This window comes from Phalacrocorax carbo, chromosome 2 (genome assembly GCF_963921805.1).
Source record: "Phalacrocorax carbo chromosome 2, bPhaCar2.1, whole genome shotgun sequence".
NCBI lineage: Eukaryota > Metazoa > Chordata > Aves > Suliformes > Phalacrocoracidae > Phalacrocorax > Phalacrocorax carbo.
In genome coordinates this window covers 101,480,053-101,501,321 of record NC_087514.1, presented here as the reverse complement: position 1 = coordinate 101,501,321, position 21,269 = coordinate 101,480,053, and the positions used below count along the sequence as shown (strand labels likewise).

At 41.7% G+C, this 21,269-nt stretch overlaps 1 protein-coding gene across 5 annotated transcripts in view; it reads right to left on the bottom strand.

Annotated features, from left to right (window-relative positions):
• The window catches only part of LOC135312009 (uncharacterized), a 265,067-nt gene that overhangs the window by 53,065 nt on the left and 190,733 nt on the right, over positions 1-21,269 (bottom strand). For all 5 annotated transcript variants that reach the window (XM_064443701.1, XM_064443702.1, XM_064443705.1 and 2 more), the window contains one exon: positions 2,329-2,486. In XM_064443701.1, the coding sequence (XP_064299771.1) occupies positions 2,329-2,397 (69 nt within the window). In that variant the 5' untranslated portion in view covers positions 2,398-2,486. The remainder of the gene's footprint in view (positions 1-2,328; positions 2,487-21,269) is intronic.

Genomic DNA, 21,269 nt, shown 5'->3' with positions numbered 1-21,269 from the left:
CCCTCTGATTCTCCTATCAGGCTGGATTTGTCTTTAAAATGCAGTAAGTAATGCAGCTGTGGATCTAGTTGCTTAGAACTATGCCAGCGAAAGGGAAAATCCTGCAAAGTATTTAGTAAACTTGCTCCGTTTTGGGACTACTGCCAAACTGAAGACATGGTAAGAAAAGCAGCTGTGGAACAGGATCAGAACAGCAGAGAAGGTTGAAACAATCAAGTGAACTCAGGTGAATTTTAAAAGAAGCCCATAGAGACTCTATGAACAAAGATGGAGGAGAGACAGGTCAGACAGATTGACCAACATGGCCTGAATTTGGCCGGGAAGCCCAGCAATGAAAATAATGGGGAAAAAAAGAAATGGGAAAAATACATATATATGAAAAAAGAAAATCAATAAATCCCCAGGTAGTTTAATACGACTTGATTCAACCGGAGACAAGATAACACTAGAGCAAGCTAAGAGACTTTTCCTGATTCAAGGAACAAAAGAGGGACCAAGGGAATGGATGAAGAACTTGCTGGGTATTGAGGAAGAATGACCAAGGGGGCAGGGGGAGAATCAGACTATAAATTTAAAAATGTTAAAGATTATGTCAGAGGAATCTTTAAATCAAATTGGCAGGAGGAACACCAAGGGAAGCAGTCCTAAGAGGGAGAAAGCAAGAAAACACATGTGCATGTAGGCATTTAAACTAACCTGCAGTATGTACAAGCACTGAATCTCACTAACTTATTTTATTTCCTGCATAAATGAAAGGATATATTTTGTTTGAGTTTGTTTGTGTTTGATAACGAGCAACAAAAGGGGAAAGAGAGTGAAATCAATCCGTCACAGACTGAGTCTTTGTGCGCACCTTGGGAATTTTGCATGTTCTGAGCACTCTTAATTTCTGCTGCAGAAAGAAAGTCACTGCACCTTATATGACACCCCCAACACCCCCCCCCACCCCATGTATAAGAAGAGGAAACTCGAGTTACATCAAGAGAGCAGCAGCGCTGAAATATCACAGCTTTCTATTACCCAGGGGCAGAGCTCAGGCAGTGCCCTCGGCCTGTCCTCTCATGGAGATGCAAACCAAAACACACAGCAGTGGTCTCAGTCCCTTCTGTCCCGCTCCCTAAGAAAAAAATAAAAAGGGAACACTTTGAACCACCCTTTAGCCCCTGCTGGCACACATCTCCACACAGAACAGGGGAGAGGAAAGGGAAGGAGCGGTCGGGCAACTTATCAGTCAAGAGCTCACAGGGAGGAGTGCTGCAAACGCCTCCTGAAGTCACACCCCCCATATCCTGAGATTATACTGGACTACAGCATGCACCAGAGATTAACGTTAGGTTTATTAGTTGTCTTGCTTTCCAGTAAAAATTTAAAAAGGAAAAAGATAAAAGGAGAAGAGGATTTCATTTGGTTTTGTGTCTGACCAAGTACAGGAAAGAAGTTTTATTCCTTAAGGAAAATTCTCAGGACTGGGAATGAATGTGAGGATTGTATGTCTGAATCATCCTGTTAATTCCCTAAATCCCACAGCATGTGGGGTTTGGATAATGTTTTCAGCTAGGAAACTTTTTTTGTAAATAATTTATATTTATTTCTAAAAAGAAAGAAGAAAAAGAGAAAAAAAAAATAAGTGGTTTAGAGCTCCTCCCTTTCTAAATCACAGTTGGACCCAGAAAGACCAGTTTTGTTTTTAAACGAAGTTAGCAAATTGCCCTTAAGCTGGTCAATTCCAGTAATCAGCATCAGAGTAATGACAGTCACTCAGTTGGTTTCCTCTTTGCCAGACCAAAAATAACCATTCAGCTAAATTCTTTCCAAAAGTGTTTATTTCAGCTCAAGGGAGTGCAGTTAGGTTGCACACATCTTTCTTACAGTTGGAAAATGTACACCTATATACCTAATAATGTTTCACCATCCCTCTCTATATATATTCAGAGATACCACTAGACTTACTGTAGGTCCTAGGGAATATATCTTCAAAATAACCAAAGCATCTCATCCCTTTCTTGTTCAGCACAGAAGCAAAAGAGTGAATTTTATCAGATGCTGCCTGTCAGTTACAGCCTTTTTGCTGTTTACAGCACACTTGTAATGGACTACAGGAAAAATAGCAATTTCTTTAACAATATTGGAAAATTCTGCTGGTTATAGGGTCTAATAAATCAATATTTCAGATTTATTTGAGCCAGATACAGTTTCATCCACCTAAAATGGATGGATCATAAAATCATCAAAATCACAATAAATTTTCCAGATGTTAAGTCAAAACACTCCTAGTTAACCAACTTGGAAATGCCAAGATGTAGCCACCACATTATATAGTGTACTTACAGCACAGAGAGCCTGAAGTGCAGAGGCAGTATGAAGCTTGTTGTGCGCAGTCCTTCCAAGGCACCCCATCACCAGGACACTGAGGATGTTGCTGAGAGCAAGGACTATACAGCAATATTTGCCTTGACAGCTGGTAAAGAGTGATCCGTCTGCATCTCCTTAGCAGAATAAAGACATTACAAGAAATATGAACAATAATAATTTAGGACTGCTAAAAACATGTATTTCACACCGCTATAGCCACTCATGTCCCATCCCACTCCTTCCAGTCTTGGGGAACAGGAGAACCACACTTAACACCTCAGTTTCATCCCAGTCAGCATAAACCAGATTTTTCTCAGAGACTGGAATGGACACTGGTGCCAAGGCGGAGGGCAGGAGAATAACATGGCACTCACAGATATAAAATAACTTTCATAACTTGTGAAAAAGATTATCTGAGCGAGCCTACTGGAACAAGAATGTTAACTAAAAGGAGCCGATGAAAACAATTTTTCTGCCCATGGTCACTTAGCATGAGATAGTGGAAGGAAATGAGAGTGAGTCATCTCAGGATAGGATGGAGCAAAATCTGAAGGAGTACTGGATACAAAACCCAAGAGATAAAGGCCAGGGTAAGATACTGATGAATCCTGATGAAGTCACAACCAAAGGGAATTGATCTTTAATCCTCTTGACTCCAAAATATAACACATATTTTGTATTACATAGTTTTACGTTACCTTTAAAAATGTAATAGGAGACTAAACATTTGTTACCATGCCTAGCCTAAAAAATGGAGAACACAGCCATGCGATTTTAATACAAATAAGTCAATATTGTAGCTGCTGTTGCATCTATGTAGCTGCATTTGCATAGGCACATATGTACACGTACATACATAGTATAAGCCAATTAATTCCATTTACACATAAACAATATAATGTTTTTTTTAGATCTGAGGAAGGGCTGTGCTTCCAAAAGACATTTTTCTCCATTAGTTCATCTAATAAAAGACTTTTCCTATTTGATCCTTATAGTGTTACACACACTACTTACACTCTAGTAGCATTTATATACATATAACACACTCCCCCCTCCTTTTTTCAATTGTCCTACATCAATAGACAGAAAATAATTACACACTACCAACTGATAAAGTACCCACACTTGAAAAAATCGAGTAACGTGTTCTTCTTACTAATATACATGGCTTCCTAAGCTATACTTTTAAAAATATGTATATATATATTTCCCTCAAACAAAAGGGTACTATTTATGTTTTGTACGTAAGCAAAGGATAAAACCTTCACACCACAGGTCTTTACAGCCCTATAATTTACGCTCTTGTGTCATAAAACAGATATAAAATATTTTAGAGATAGCCATAAAACTGTGATCCAAGTTCAATCTTTTAAAAAACACTGCTTCAACTCAGTTGTTAGGGTCAGAGCAGGATTATTTATATTTGATCAGTGGCAAAGTTCACATGTGGTCCAAACTTTTCCAAAGTTCACCCATCTTCTGACGCAGCCTCCCAGCTCAGGCTCACCTCTGCGTCTAGGAGGGGCTGGACATTTTGCTGTGAACGCTTACATCATTGAACCCAAAATGCTTCATCTGAAATACATGGAAATTCGGGGCAAGGCAAAGAAAGGCAGCACTCTCATATGAACTTTCATGTGGATTTCTGGTGGGCTGTGACGGATGTAGATACTGGGGGCTGGTATTGTAGCAGAATTTGCCCCAGCTCTCTGCGAAGCCTCAGACGCTTACCCCTGAACAGATCCAGTGAATCTGAGAGTGGAAACTGCAGACAGACCCCTGGGATCTGACTCCTGCCTTGCCATTTGGGCTGCCAGAGGCCACTGTGCCCAGGCCCAGAGGTCCCCAGGGCAGCTAGTGCCAGCCCCATGGGGACAGGTGATCCCTCAACAGGAGGTGCTGTGACTGAATTCCAGCTACTTCTGGCGGTCTCTGTACCGGGAACATGTTTATTTTGGCTATCTGGTTTTAGGTTTCAGGTCCAAATAATAAATTAAAAACAAAATACCACTCCAGCCCCATTTGGACTGAAAATAAAAGTTGGAAACATGCAAGCAAGGTGTCACACACACACCAGAAAACCTTTATTTCACCTTGTTCTCTAACAGAACAAAGAAAGAAAGAAACGGTCCACATTCACAGCATGCTTCACCAATTAATCACTTAAATTGCATTTAAAAATTATTTGGGGCTTGACTCACTGCAGTCAGCTGGAGCTTTGCACTGTATCAGTGGGAATATAAGAAGATCAGACATTGTAGAAGATGAAGCAGTGAGCTATGACAGTTCAATAGAGTATTAAAGAAAATGCCAAGTTTAGATCTCATAGTAAGGTGTTCAGACCCAGACCACAAGCAACACAGTGGTTATGTTTATAGATAACTCAGTATCAGTGAGAGAACAGCTTTGATTCTGCTGTTAACCCACTGAACTGGAGCAAAGACTTTTTCCCAATAATTACAGTAATCATTTAGCAGTAGGGTATTGCAATAAGTAAGTGTATGTTATGCACCAGAAAATAAGTGTGGCACAGTGGCACACATTGTTACATAAAATACTGAGGCAAAAACTTGAATTTTGTTTTTTCTAATACTTACTTCTCTACTTGACCACAGGAAGCAGGTTACAAAATACTATCTTGTACATTGAGAAATATTACAGCAGGAGGTGTAAAACAACTCAGCTACCCTTATTTCTTTTTTCTACAAAGAATAAATTCCTTTTAACAAAAATTTCTCTCTTTTTCTTTACCTCAATTTCCAGAAAATCAGGTTTGTATAACTTCTTTTAATTAATTTATTTTAAGGTCACAAAAACGTAAACAGTCTGCTAGAATTTCTTTGACTAGACAAGCATCAGTGATGACCAGGAAACAGATTTTAGAAGGCTTTCCTGCATACTTCACAGTAATGTGGTTTGGTTCTGGTTTTCAGTTGTAGGTTATACTCAGCTTGGAAATCAGCAAAGTCAGTATTTCAGGATATTCAAGATTCCTGGAAACCTCTACGACTATAACATGTCAGGCCCTGATTTTGGAATGCATTTACCTGTTTAACCTCAAGCACAAGACCTCACATCTTTATTACACATAACTTTAATCAACCACTTCTTCACTTTGAACATGTATTGAAGTGCTTTGCTGAATCAGGAAGGATCTGGACCTTTTTAAAGAGCAGCATTGTTAATTGACTGCAAAGACGTTGTATCCTGCAACTAGGCTCCTAATGAGCCATGCTTGCTGGCAAGCAGCTCTGGTAGCACACAGCAGCCAGCTGGTCTTCTGCAGCAGGGCACGTGGACCACTGCATTACTCATGGGGTAACAACCACCACCACCACCACCACCACAAAAAAAAATACTTCAGTACAGGTTGCTGCTTGCTCCAAATGTACTGGTTCCTGTGCCTACCCGGCCACTAGTCACAATAAATTAAAAAAAAAAACCCTCTCCATTGTAGAGTCATCTATAAACTAATACTGAAGTGATTTACTTAAATGATAAATTTTATGGTGCAAGAATATACAAGGCAATAAAATGTCTTTACAGCTGGTTAAGCACTGAAACAAAGCTGAGACATTTGATAAGTGCAGAGAGGTTGCTGGTGAGGATATTCTACCACAGTGAGCATTCACATAATACAGGAGAGAACAAAATTCAGACATCATGATTGTTTCCTTCATGTCGTTTCAGCTTTTTGGAGCTGTGTGGAATTGCAGCCACCGCTTGTCTCGGACTTTCTGCAGAAGCTGATACTGACGACGTGTGGTTTGGGCACAAACTGAACAAAGAAAGGTTTTGAAAAGTATAGATCCTTTTGAGGCCAAGTAAGTAAATAATTGATCAAACCCACATCCTTAGTGGCAACGGAATGCTATGATTAGGAAATATGTTTCCAAAACAGTCGCCTTAGTATCTTCAGCAACCTATCTTTGAAAAGCTGAAGAGATCACACTCGGCTATGATGCAGGCATGTGCAAATCATTTTACTTCAAAGAAGTTAAACCCACTACAGCAGCTCTGAATTTGTCCTAAGTGTTCAATTAGCCATTTTGTGCATGTAAATTTTACTGTGCAACATTACAGATATTATTCTGAGAAGCCCAACTGTCTGCTCAAGAAAAGAGCGCTTCATGGTGTCAATAAAGACTTTGGTGGTGTTTGTCAAGGGAACGTTTGCTATTTCTAGGCTGTGATTGAGCAAAATTCTTCTCTTGTCATAGAGTACTGTATTAGAGTGCCTTATTGTAAAAGAATCTTGAAATAATGCAGATCCTTTAGGTTACTCCAGCTTAAAATCAAGCTTCCCACATCCCTCTCCTCAAATAAAAAGCAGAATCAAGAGGAATTTAAGCAAACTTCCATATGATTTTAACTGTAGCAAAATCAATTTAACATTGTTATTCCTACTCCTTCTTCCCAACACTCTTCATATAACTTTTCAGGTCAGATTTTGACTGTACTCTCTGTGCTCTCTCTCCATACACTGCACTCTGCTTTTGTAGAATATCAAACAACATAGCCCTCCACTTTCAGCTGGAACTTTTATATGGCATTGTCATACAAATGAAAGAAAGCATTTTAGCAGTTTAAGCTGGTTATTGTTTCTTCTGCTCCATCTAATATTCCTGCTTACTTTGGATGGGTAATTGGTCTATAGTCTCTGGCTACAAATTCTTACACAACTTAGATAAAATGCAAAGGATAGTTAAAAAAAAAAAAAAAAAGTTTGGGCATGTACTGTGCGAAAATGCTTTTCCAAACTGTTCTGAAAACCATGGGTCACATTCTGGAGCTGCTATTACTAACAATTTTTAACATACCTCTGATGCACAAGGATAGCTTCAACCCTTTTAGCTGTAGATTAGTCAGAGTTTAGCACAAACTGTACAATTTTGACATGCTTTGTGTTGCCTTAATTGTGACATCTTGAATAAGGCCGTTGCTGTTTAGAATAATCTATTTGATGTTTGAAAAATACTAGCAGAAATTCACAACTAATGGGACACATCAGAAGACTATCGTATTTGACATGATTTTCTTTTGTCCTTTTTGAGGCTGGAGTTACTTTGGGTACTTTGGCAGAATCTCTTAAGTAACACATGACAAGGTGGCCCGTGTTCTCTTAGTGTCACTTTATTCAAAAGTGTAAATCAAATTTATTGTTATTCTTGATGATTTTCAGTAGTATTTTACACTACAGAAGAACGATGTAGCTTTCTGGTTCTTCAACTATCTCCAGTGTCCTGTAAATGACATCTGAAGGATGGAAAGAGTGTCAGCTCTTCTACCACCACAATATTTAGATTCCTACTCACACATTCAAACAAATTTTGAGAGACTGAATTTAAACCAAGCCTGAGTGCTTGTGGTTTTTTTTAGCCCACAACCAACTTCCCAGACTTTCAGTTTGCAAAAGTCATCGGAACATTAATAATTCTTCTCCTTGGAACCACAGATAGTCCTTTCCCATTTATTTGTCTTCCTGTAAATACATTTTTTGCTTCAACACAAAGCAATTGCATCCTACACATCTAATCCATATGACCACAGTACTTCAAACCTGCCTTTAACCACAACTATAGTGTCCAAACTATTCCTATATGCAGCTACCATGAGTATGTACCCACAGGAGCTTCTTTGCCTTTTTAAGTTGCAGTGGGGAAGCCCGCATTTTTCACACATCCCTTTCTACTTAGCAATGAATAATTTACCTCTATAAATTTAACCTTCAAAGATATCTAATACCTAAGACTTAGAAACAACAGACACAGATGAGGCATGAAGGAAGTAGCTCATTCTGGCATCACAGGGTTTACATCATGTCCCCATTTAAACATGATCCACAAGTTTAACATGCTGCCCTTCTTCCCCTGCCCAGGGGGATCCACATCTGGGGCAGCTGTCTGATTCCAGCACATTTAAAAGCATCTGCTTTTTTGCATTTGCTTGTGTTAGTCTACAGATAACTTCTTCCCGCCTTGATCCCTTCCCTGTCCTCTACTCACCTCACCTCCTTTCTTACCAGTTGTTTTTCCCTCACTGAGACTCCAGTGGGTTTTGTGCACAGGGCTGCAGACATACATCGATTTAAACACAGAAGTACTTGGGGGTGGAGGGAGTGTCACAAAGAGATGATTGTAAAGATACCAGTATTTCAAGCAAGATTTTTTTCTTTTTTTTTTTCTCCCTTCAGTGGACCCTGTAAAACAAGTGTCCCCTTTCTCCCTCACCCAGTCTGTTCCTCTGCTGCTCTCACTTTTGACATTACTGCAAGTCTCATGACTCGAAGACGCAGTTCCCAAAGAGAAATGCTCAAGTGAGAATGTCATGACCAGTTGACCACAAATGCTACCATTATTCATCGTTGGGCTGAATTACTCCTACCCACCATGGATCACATCATTATGCAAAGGCATGAGCTAAGAATATGGGGAAAGACTGGCAAAAGGCCTCTTTAAGAAGCATGCCAAATTTCACCGATTCGTTTAATGAACAAAGCACGTCTATAGAGGTAATCTTTATATCCTCCAAGTAGTTTAATGCTAAAAGGATTCCAGGTGTTTATTTCTGAACTTCAGTGCACACAATTCCCTGACTCTACGTTTTCAGAAGAGGGGAGTAGATATTATAACAACAGCAGCAACATGAAAAAAGAGATTCAGCCCTGTTTTTTCCATAGCTTCATTCACCACTGCGGTCATTTCTCTTGGCAGTGACATTTTAAAAGCTGCAAGAAAAGACCAGAAACAAGGTTGACTTTCAGATTTTTTTTATTTTTTTTAAACTTGAATGTTGTCGGCCTCATGTTTAGAGGGAATACTTAATCTTTGACAGTCCATTTCTTATTTTCTAGGACCTATACCGGGAAGTAGGTTTATAATTCAGAAAAAAATATACACTAAGAAAATACATGAAGAAAAACATCCCTCAAGGGAAGACTTCTTTTCAATTAGAGAGGAGGCTATTCAAAGAGAAAATGACAGCAACTCATTTTCAGGGCACCACCACATGAAGACCCAGTTAGCAATTACACACATACGTGACAATAAGCCACGCACGGCTTGAATATGCTGGAGCCGGACTCACATAGTATTGCAGCTCAGTGACTTCAAGGCGATGATCTCACCCTGCTGCCTGGGATCATGTAGAGGGAGCGGGTAATTGTGGTCAGCTTTGGCACACACGCACGATCGGGAATCTTGCAGCACTGTCATCATCCTAGCATTACAATTACTGACACAACTGAGGGCAAGCAGAGGAGGCACGAAGAGGTAAGGCAAGGTGCAAAGAGGCCACAGCTCGAGACGTGTCTGTGCTGCACCCATATGAGCAGCATCAGAGGACGCTGAGATAAAGGAGCTAGATGCACTTGGTTTCTCACAGAAGTACAGGATTTGAAATGAAGCTGCCAGGGATCCCAGTTGTGAGCACAGCCACGAGCACCTTGCACCTGACTTCAAACTGACCAAGTGCAAAGCCTCCTGAAAACAGCAGCTTGCTTTGCTGAGGAACAGCACAAACAGTGCTCGACGGCCTGTGTCCTTGACGCATCCCCCGCGGGAAGAGGCATGGAGCAGGGTCACTGTGGGGAAACACGCAGCAGGGAGGCAGCGGCAGCTACAGTGCAGCTCCCTCAGCAAGCTCAGAGCTTAACCTGGTGTTGGCACTCAATTTCCTCTCCGCAAGTTGTTAAACAACAGCCTGACTACAGCCAGCCCCTCTCGGGGGCCAAGTCTAAGTGTGGTATTGCACATTTATGCAAGGCAGGTCCCAGATTTGAAAGCATTTATATGTAATAAAAGGTATCTTAAATTTACAGCACTTTGAGATTAAGTGCATATAGTTTCAGATAAATACCAACTCCCAAAGAAATGGCTTAATGCTTAAAATATTTTGGCACTGTGGCACACTGCCCACAGGCCCCACAGGTTGTATGGAAAGCAGAGGGAGGAGAAACAAATGCGTAGCAAAGATTTTGCTAATAAGTCCACCTTACCTACCAGCTAGTTTGGTTCAATTCAGCAACCTCAGGGAAGAGATAGTGGAAGGTACAGACAGGGAGAAGTACCTTTAAAGCTGCACTGATTTGGTGCATCATCCACAGTTTGTACCGTGCTCAGATTTCTAGTCCTTTAGCCATGCTAACCTTTTGCTAGTTAAATTCAGCAATGTCCGCGACAAAGAAAGTAGTCGTCTTTACAGTGGCTGTGAATGTGATTTGCCTCCTTCATCCGAAGGCAGTATTTGGGGGCCAAGGGGCTCTGTATCCTCAGCACACACAGAGGGCTCTGGGATGGGGGAGGAGGGGCGGGGTGCGGTCAGAAAGCAGTAGCTGCTCTCCCTAACCTGGGCACATAAGAAATGAATGATTGTGCACACTGTGAAGGCAGGCTGCCTACACAGCATGCCTGGAAATGAATGTTTTAGGATAGCGAAAGGCCACACTGTTATAGGTTGTCTAAAGGCCACCAGCAGGTCTAATAAATAAGGGACTTAGGGAGCGACAGGAGAGATTGTTTATGCCTAAAGAAAGGAAAAATGTGTTTTGGAGAAAAAACAAACAAACAAAAAAAAAACCCCTCTCTCCTCCCATCCCATTTTCCTTTTGCCCTACTGTTCTGCTGCAAAGAAAAAGCCTCACATCTGGTAATCCTGCTATAAGATTCCTAGCAGGAAGGGAAGGACAAGTATAGGGGAATTCCACTTACCCTAAAGGTTGGATTTTGTTTTATTTAATTTCTCTTTAGCTTGATTTGTTTTATCCTAAGGCTTTGAACTTTTTGGTTTTTTTAATAAATGTCGGGGGAAAAACCACAGAAATCATGTCCAGGTTTAATCCCTACGTCAATGCTCTCAATCCCTGAGCTTCACGCCCTGCTCCTTTGGTGCATGCCTCGCTCACCCAGAGCTCCTCTATACCGCCCTACTGAGACCCAGGGTGGGGCAATAAGAAATGACCCAAGCACCTCCCACTAATATTGCAGCTATTATTCATTTCCACTGTTACTCTGAGCAAAATCATCAAACTACAGCAAAACAGTAATAATTGGGAGAGTGGCAAAATTGTTGATTTTTCACACTTTTTGGCTATTTTCGCTCCCCGTGCATTTTGTTTCCTCTTCCCTTCTCCTGCAAGCCACCATCCTCGTTCTCACTACCTCCTTCTTAGGAGAGCTTGCAAAAGACTGGAGGGCAGCACAGGGCAGATGCCAGCGCTCGACCTCTATCTGTCCCTAGCCAGGCACGATGTGTGAATGAGGTTTGGTGCTGGTTTCCATGGCAATGCAACCACACAGTAAATGCACGCCTCCCATAGAGGTTTTTGCACAGAGGTACATGAAACAATAGAACTAAGCTTAGGACATACAGCTAAGCTTAAGGTGCATGTAAAGACAGAGCATTTCTCTTAATGTTTTCCTATGATTACTACTTTTTTTTTCCTGCAGCAATCTGCCCTTTCTAAGCAAGCAGTGAAGAGCACCAGTTTCAACAGCTCATACATATATGTGGGTGTATAGAGTATAGTTGTACATACATGCAGACAAGAGAGACCGCGCCATCTATATATGGTCAAACAGTATTTCCAGTGACCCCTCTTTACCCTCTTATGTCTGAGAGAGTTTCTTAAGGGCTTTCCTCAGAACCACAAAGCCGGAGCTTTAATTCCTGACCTATTTCCAAAGCTCAGCAAAAGCCAGCACAGATGTATGTTCACCACAGAAACATCCTGTGATTTTGTAAAGCAATTTAAAAAAAATAAATCTGAACTTGCAAGGCTAGAGCACTCTGAAAGGTCTTCGATCAAAAGAGTCTTTAGGAAAAAAAACAGTTATCATTTGTTTTAATGTTTTCCTTTTTAAAAGAAAGTGATTTCCATTAGATGAAAGTGCTTAATGGTTTGAACAAAAATCTAAAGGTTTCAAACCACCAGCATGGGTGTAGCATCTGATAGCTAATCATTTCCTAATCTCATGGAAGGGCAGAAAACCCACGTTGCACAGGACGTCCCTCGGCTCCACCACCTTCCTGCCTCACTCCTGCCGCGAGCTAACCATGCTCCACAACCGGGCGAGAAGGCATGGCTGCTCTCAGTGGGGCTTGAGACATCCCTTGGAGACAAGCATGGCTTTCTAAATTTAGGGCATGCAGTATTTTGTGCAAAAGCTTGCGATCCTGCATGCTGCACAGCAAGTTCCCATTCTTCAAGTCCCATTTTTCAGCTGGCCATTGCAGACTCCCCCAGGATCAGGCAAAGAATTGATACCACGTTTTTTGAGTCACAAAATAATTTACCTGTCTTGCCAATATTGGACTGTAGAGACCCTCTGCCAGAGCTAAATATCTTTACTCAACCCTGCACCTAACAAACATATTTTTCAGGGCTTTTTAGCTCTCTCATATAACTGTCTTCCACAAATGCCAGACATCAAAGACTAATGTTGCCTGATGAGCCATAATTGACACAATGACAACCAACTATCTCATATCATCATATAATCTTTTTTTAAACAGTGTGGCAACCTTTCCAGCTATCCACACTGCCTTTAAACATTTCACTTTAAACGCAATGAAATGAACTTTAAAATTGGCAGTTTAGTATAATGAAGCATTTGCAAGAGCTCTAATGTCTTTTTCTCATTTTTCTCCTAATCGGCGCTCATAATTTGCACTTAATTCAGATTATCAACGTACCACTACTATAAAGGGAAGAAAATTGCATCATTTGATTGTAAAAGAAAAGATTAAAAATACTGCTCAAAACCTAGTAGGTAAAATATGAACGCATAAAACACAATAATCAGTAAAGCTTCACACCTGGGGTGAGAAAGTGGACATGAATGTATGGAAAGTTTCCAAAAACCGTCCTCTCTTCCTTTTCACATATTGTGTGGAAAAGCATGCCAAACCCCAGAGAAACATTCCCACTTTGGGGGGGCAGGGAGGGAGGGGGGTGGGGAGTAAACCACATGCTTTCCATAAATAGCACTCTCCTCCCTTAAATAAACCTTGTGCACTCAGCCTGTGACTGTGTTACAATTTAAATATTTTGCTAACCTTACGCTATATTCTCAGGAAAGCAAAAAGCAACACTGAAAAACATCTGCCCCCAAACAAGTTATATGCGGGTGTGCTTAAAAGGCAGCTTTTCATCTGTTTAGAAAAAGGGGTGCCCTCACTAGGAATGTAGCCTGATTCATCTTAGGTCATCTGGAATGGCTCGGCTCAAAGGTCCCGCTATTTATCCACAGCTAAGAAACTGCCTGGCTACTCTGCCTTTATAATGAAGCTGGCTTACTCCCGCGCAAGGGAAGGGAAGATAATAGCATCAAAAGAAATAGTCTTACTGGGGTTTTAAAATGAGAAATCATCTGAGCAAGCCACTACCTGAGGAAAGAGGAGGAGATTTCTTTGGACAGATTATACTATTTAATTAATTAAGGCACATACCAGAAGCAATCTGAGTGCAAAGACATGACTTGGCATCATGAAAGACCGTGTTCAGTCTGCTATGGAAAAAGCGGACATCTCCCAGCAAACTTCCCATTGCCTCATGATCCCCTCAGTCACAGAGCGGAGCAAAGACCAAAGGACGTCAATAAGAAATCAGCCCCCACCCAGCCCTCCTCTAACTCTGACCCCCAAAAGTGAGTGAATTAGCACTTTGCATGTATGAGCAGGCCACACTGCAGTCTATAGATCACATATATCCATACCCTCCTCCACCCCCTAATCAACAAAACAACAGCCTTGCTTTTAAAACCTGGGAGATTAAAGTGGGGCAATGGGGAGATTATGAGGGCAACTACACTGAGCCTTACAATTCAGTATATGAATTCCGGGTTGCAAAAAGCAGACTGTGGGCAACACAGTGTAAAAAGACAGAAGCAGAGATAATCAGGTCACCAAAAAAAAAAAAGAAAAAAACCCACTTCTGAATGACTAAATTAAAATAGTGGAAACTGTCGTCATCTGATCTGTCCGTATCACTGTCACAGCTATCAACAATCAAGCTTGCTTAAAAAGGTTGATGTTTAAAATAATTCCCTCAACTCCTTATTTGCACTGGAGATGGGTTCAGCCATATAATGTACGTGGATTGTACCTTCAGTATTTTCCTCCCCCAAAAATGGCTAGAAAGTTAGTACCAAAAAAAAAAAAAAAGAAACCTAAGAGTCATAGCTGATCATACTACAACAGAAACATAGCTTGAAAATTTAAAATAAATTTTAAAAACCCACCCACCAAAAAATCCAAAACCAAACAAAAAAAAGCCACCCAAACACACCACACAAGTAACACAAGTAAAGCCCCCTGAAAATATTGCTTGAAATTATCATTTACAAGTTGGCCATCCTGGTATAAGTTTCGGCAGGAAAATTGCCAGTAAGACAAGTAGTGACTTTCTGATGTCAGTTGTGCATTTGGACAAGTATAAAGGCACAAAAAGGCTTTTATCATAGCTTCAGAACCATGCTCAACTATTACAATAATTATATTGACCTAAGAACAATAGGAAGAAATGTTCAAAATGTCGAGGTAACCGTTAAAAGTGCCGAGTGCAGAAAGAAAACCGCGCCGCAAGTCCAGTGACCTGACTTTCCCAGGGCTATGTCAGATTTCTAAAAACCAGCAGCCTGCCTGGGCTCCCACCAAATTTGTCTTCATGGGTTACCCAGAACAACAACAATTTTCACCTTACTCTAGTAACGTTTCAAGTAGGGTCACAAATGATGTCACACCCCTCTACCTTCTTTACCAATATCCCCCAAAAAAGATGGGAAGGAAATGTAAAATATCACCTAATAAAATAGCTCTTTGGACACCAAGAATGTGTTGACTTTGCTAGAGCTGACTGTGATCTGAGCTCATTCTTTGCGTTGCCAGCCAGAGGTCTACACTGGTACCCTTTGTGGCTGCACAAAACTTGCCCAAAGGAAACGGCATTCCTGGTTTCTTCATTCAAAGGCTCCGAATGCCCTCTGTGAAATGACCTGAACCTTCCTTTAAAAAAATAAAAATCAATGTTTCAGTGTGCTCTTGATGCATGCAGCTAAGGCAGACCCAGCAACAGACCTAGAAGGGCACAATGCAAATCAAATTCTTCGTACATTTTAATTACAGTTTACACAAAATGAAAGGCAGGTTAATAAGCTCAGTTCATAAAAAATTAATAAGAAATGGCATTTTTATACAGAAAATCAGGGGACTTAGCCTTCAGAGGGTTGACCAGAAAAATATATTACATGCGAAAGTCACCTGTAGTTCTCAGCTGGGAAAGAGGAAGGAGTAAAAGGGGCAGGGAATGAAGGAAAGAACAAGGACTTATTAAATAAAGAACCTTTAAAGAAAAGCATTTCTCACTAAGCTGGTCCCTGTATACCAGAGCAGCAGATTTAAAAGTTCTTCTCCCATGTGATGTTTTTCAAGACCATTGAACGCACGCAACTCTGCAGACGCAGGAAGCAGAAGAAAACTATTTCAAGCAGCAAAGCTGGGAAGGCAGACAATAGCTGCCACCTCCAGATAGTGAGAAAGCGTGCTTTCCTGAGGGACTCGTGGCCACCCATATTTAATGTGGATAAGTGAGAACATGCTCCGCTCTGGCCAATACCAGACCCACTACTGCAGCTGCTCGTTCGAAGCACTGGGTGGCCCTTCTCTTCAGCTGCCCTGAATGCTTTTAAATGGAAAACATGAGCGCAGAGATCTGGGTGGTGTTCTGAGTTCGGTGGCCTGAGAAGGAGGGGGAGGTGGGGGTGTCCCCTGCCAAACACTGAGTCACAGCCCCTTGCCAGGGAATTCCATACAGAGCACCCTACACCGAGGGGCAGAGCTGAGCTGGGCTGCGCACCAAGGAAACACCACCCCGACCCTCCCGGTAACACCACCAAAACTACCCAAGCGTAACATATGTTTTAGCTAGACCTTCCTTACATCACGTTTTGGCTATCTTATATACGACACTAGTGTTTTCAGTAAGCAGAGAGCATGAGAAAGGCGCTGCGTGCCAGGGCTTGCTCTACACCCTCTTTCTCACCCCATCTTCAACGCTCCAAGTCCAGGGTTACACACCTCACAGCTCCCCACCTGTCCCTCAGAGGCAGCTGTGGCTCTAAATCCTCTTACTAAATTTACTCCTGAATGTGCAGTGGGGAGTATTAACACATGATTTGGCCTATGATTAAAGAGGGATTTATTTTTTTTCCCCTAAATGGGGTGAAAGGGAAATGATAAAGTTGCATCCAGAAGAATATAATTTCCAAGTTAGACACCCTCAGTTTTAAAAAAACCCTACAAGGTTCTAATTTATTAATGAATAGCTGCTGTCTTTGTAATTTTGCTGTACTTATTCCATTACTGTCTGACACTTCCTATTGTCACTGCTTGAATTTTTAAACACTTCCGCATGACTAGTGCTAATCTCCACATTTCATGGAGAGCTGGTAATAAAAGGAGAGAGACACATGGGTGTATAAGAATGATTATAGCTAAACATGTGCTTTAAAGCCCACTCTTAACATGTCTCAACTTCTAGCATTTCTCCCTGCCTACTAACTCCCAGCTCCTGAAAGGAAAACAAAAATGGAAAGAAAGATTTCCCCCACCACCTTTATTTTGGACTTGAGCTGGATTTATTCCTGATCAAGAGAGAGAAAGAGAGCTCCGTCTCAAAGCAAAAGGACTCCCAGCACAGGGTGTAGAGATACGGGACTCCTGTGTGAAACAAAAGTTGGCAAGCAAACAGCAAGCTTTGTATCTTGATTTTCTTTCAGAAAATCTTGCAGAACTGGTACAACAGCCTATTGTGAACAGCGGCTTTGAGGATATAACCTCGCAATAAACAATCTCTGATTTACACACAGGACTGCCTACCCTAGACAGTCTTTTATTTGTTTACTTCCAATGATTTCAACACCTCTTTTACCCTGATTCTCTGTAACACCGATTTTCAACAGATAAGGGCAGAGACCTCATGCATCTGAAGGCACTGTTAATGGACCTTTTTAAACTCATGTTTTCTTACAGTCCTACTATCCACACCTTGAAAGAACAACCACAGGACTCTTCTGTAGCATTATGTGTTTCACCGGCACAAAAGCCAAGTGTACTGACTGCACACACAAGCTTCACCCATCTTACTCCCCAGCAGAAACATCTACCACACTTCTTCCACACAGAATAAATGTCCTCGCAGCCTTTGCTGGGAGCAAGTGGGTATGGTATACACCATCCCACGCAGCACTCACACCAGGGGTGTCACTGACTTGCCACAGCAAACAGATCGAGCTGGACTTCTGTGTAGCTGGAAGCTACACCATGGTGCACAGATTGCTGCTGGAAACAAAAATGGCCCTGAAAACATTAGGAGAAGGCAAAGGCTTGGCATGAATAGCTCGGCCACTGTTTTCAAAAGTGGACTACAACACTGTTATTGCTGAAAACAGTAGACTGCCAACAGTCTCTCAGGTCAGTACTGACACTAAATAACACGTGTTCACCCCAGAGTATACTTATTTACAAGGTTTTACACTTTGCTGACATTCTGCCTGTTGTTTTAGAGCATGATGCAACTCTTCACTATGGCCCCCATGTTTGCCCAGGAAATGTCTGCATACCTTCATGCCCCTTCTTTGGGCAGAGGACCCTATCCTACCACTTCCTTGCATCCTGTTTTGCTTCTTTCCTCCCTCCTCCCACCTACTGCAGCTCTCAGTTCTGCCTCCACGTTGATCTTGCCTTCCCTCTTAACACCCCCGGGGAGGAGTCCCTGCCCTCTCATCCCTTTTCATCCTCCTGTCACCTTCTTGTCCTCCCCAGCAGCAGCACTGCTCCCAGCCATCATGAATCAGCTCCCTTTTCCCTCCCTAGGAACAACACAGACTCTCCACTTCCCCCATAGCCAGCTGCATCAAGCCTGTTTCCTGTCCCCAGCTTAGGTCTTTGGTGCTTATTACCAGGCCTATGAAATTCCACACACACAGAGTCTACCTTAAAAATAGCTTAAATGCATAAATGTGAGCAGGAAGAGAGGGGCACAAGAGTCTTCCCTTCTCTTCTTAAAATCTGTGAAGTTTACACTTCCACTGTAAAGATTATCATGGTAAACAGAGACAAATGACCCTGACTGCTGCTGAAAAAAGTTTATTTTGTGCAAGCAATAGGTGTTTTTCACCATCTCATTCCAACAGCAGTTTCTCCATGCTATACATGCACTGTGGACATTTACCTACAGATAGGGCTTGCTTACATCATGCCATCAGCACCATGTGGCTCTACTGGTGGAAAGGACATATGGCCAAGATTTCTTTGTGCCCCAGCTACCACTGACGTCTGTAACTCTGGCACTGTGATTTACAGCAACTCAACTGTCCCAGTAACAGCAGTGCCTGCCGCAGTGCTTGGCAGAAAGCTGTTGCTCCCATGCTACTGATTCCTTTGATGTGATGCTCCGGCACCCCCAGTTGTCACCACGAACAAAGCATTCTTGCCATTAGAAACCACGTTTCTAGCTGAACTTGGCACTTCTTCCACTGCCAGCCAAAAATGCAGCAGAATCAACACAGTTCACTGCACTGGGCACCAGCAAGCAGAGTAGGTATGTCGGCAGCTCAGCCAGACTCATAGCTGGGTAACCACATTATACAGGATGTCTGAGGTCAGTCATTCATAGCTAACTGATCAAATAAAGCTGAAACTTTTGTCTCATCAGCCACAGTCACTCATCAGAGATTCCTTAATACCCAACAGCATTCACCTGGGAAGACCTTGGTCCCCTCAGAGACTTGCAAGTAGCTCTTGCACTTGGTGCATTGGGTGGAGAAATATCCTGATTTATTGTTGTCGCACACATTCAGGTAAACAGGGATCAGCTTATTTTGTATTTCTGTCTGTCTTAGCAAATAAAGAGGATCTGCATTATAGTAGCTCTGCTTTAAACAGAATGAGGCAAGCATCACTCCTAATCAGTCAAAGGCACACCAAGAAAGCTCACTGATGTCTGAAAGTGCTGACACTCTTGCATGGCACACCTGCTTCAAAGAGAATGGCTAACGCAGCTGGCTAAAAGACATTGCTTAGTTGTTTGCATAATGATTTAAGAGCAATCCTGTGGTGAAAACAGTTCATAAGAAATAAAAATAGGTTTTCTATGGATTCCACAACTCCCCCCACCCCAAACCCTAACTCGCAATCCATCCACTTAGCATCTAGCCCTTACTTCCAGAAAGAGTAAGTGGCATTTCCACGTGTTACTCCCATGACTAAAAGTGCAGCGCGTAAGCCAGAGCTGTCAGATTTTAATGCAACTGGCATATACGCTGGCAATTTAACAGCAGCCCTAAAGCTATGTCTAGCTTGCGTATGCACACCTATTTACATGAATTGTTACAAAAAGAAATTCAAACCACCATGTGAGCTGATTGTTCTCATGATTTCCCTTCAACATTAATGAAAAGCCTGCAAGCAAACAATGTTCTCCTCACCTTGAAATGACAAGGAAAGTGAATACGCAGGCCAGGTTTTGAGGGCTATACACAGCTTTTAAGGTTCAGTCTGGACATCCTAAAGCAAAGTTTTCTAAACTCACAGGCCCTCAGATCTCATCTACTGAGCTCTTTCAAATACAGGACAAAGTCTAAAATGTACTCTCACTACAAAGAAAGAAATACACCCAATCCTCCAGGCAATGCTTTGAAAATGTATTCCTTTGTGCCTTTATATTTAAATAATGACATTTGTCAAAAACTTACAATGATAGCGTTTAAGACCTTTTCTTTTGCTTTAGGTAACCAGATCACACTACCGGTAATATCTTTACTCTTCCCTAGGAGCCCCTAGGTAAACTCTCAGAAAGGACAGAAAACCCCGAAAGTCATGAGGCAACATTACCTACATGGCTAGGGATGAAACAAGAGATCTCCTGATCATGCCCCTTGTGCAGGTCCAGCTAGCAATGTGAATCAATTTTCTGAACACAGCGATTGATCATAAAACTGCTTGCACTGGCACAATATCATAGCATAACATAAAACATTAACTGCTTACTTTATAAACCCCTCTCTTCCGCTTTTATTCCTCTCCTCAAGGAAAAAGTTACAGATAAAGTTTTTTCCAGAGAAGATACCTAATTGCCTACTGCAGCCTCAGATGAAGCAGGTATTTGCATGCTTTAATTTAAGTCTACAAAGTTACTTCTGGGCACAAAATAAGAGCTAGACCAAAGCCAGCTTAACCAGTTTATGACAGCCAAGTATATACCAACCAACCTTATTGTCTGTTTTGCATTCAAAATTTAGTGTTGACTCCTGATTAAAAAAAAAAACAAAAAAAAAAAAACCAAAACAGTGCAGTCATGACATAACTATGACTGTACCAACTTAAACACAATTTGAAACATATCTGCTCATTAAATTCCTGCAACCTATTAGGATGCCATGTTCATTATGCTATCTGCCACGATAAGAGCACAGGCACAAGGTAGAGGAGCGTGTGAATTCACAGGCCAGGACATACTCTCGGGAATTGCCCAGATATGCAGTTTTGGTGCCTGGGAACTACCTCACACCACTTCACATCAACCATAGGTCAAAAGCATGTACTGAGGCAGTAACCAACACCATGAATTTACAATGAACTCACCCCACAGTACCACAGCAATTTGCATACCCACAGCCACGGTTATGGGTACCAGAGCTGGGCTGGCTCCTTACCTTCTGTTGTTTTAATATTCATGTCCTTCCACCTGTTCATATTTGTCCTGTGAGGTGAAAACATATTGCACAGCTGTAGGGAAGCTTTGTCACATTTGCCTTCTTACGTGGCAAAACATAAGTGCAACAGTGCAGCAATGTAGAATAATCCCATGTAACAAATACCACTGTTGCACTAACGGCACAGAGGTCTGCCAGCATCCTCAC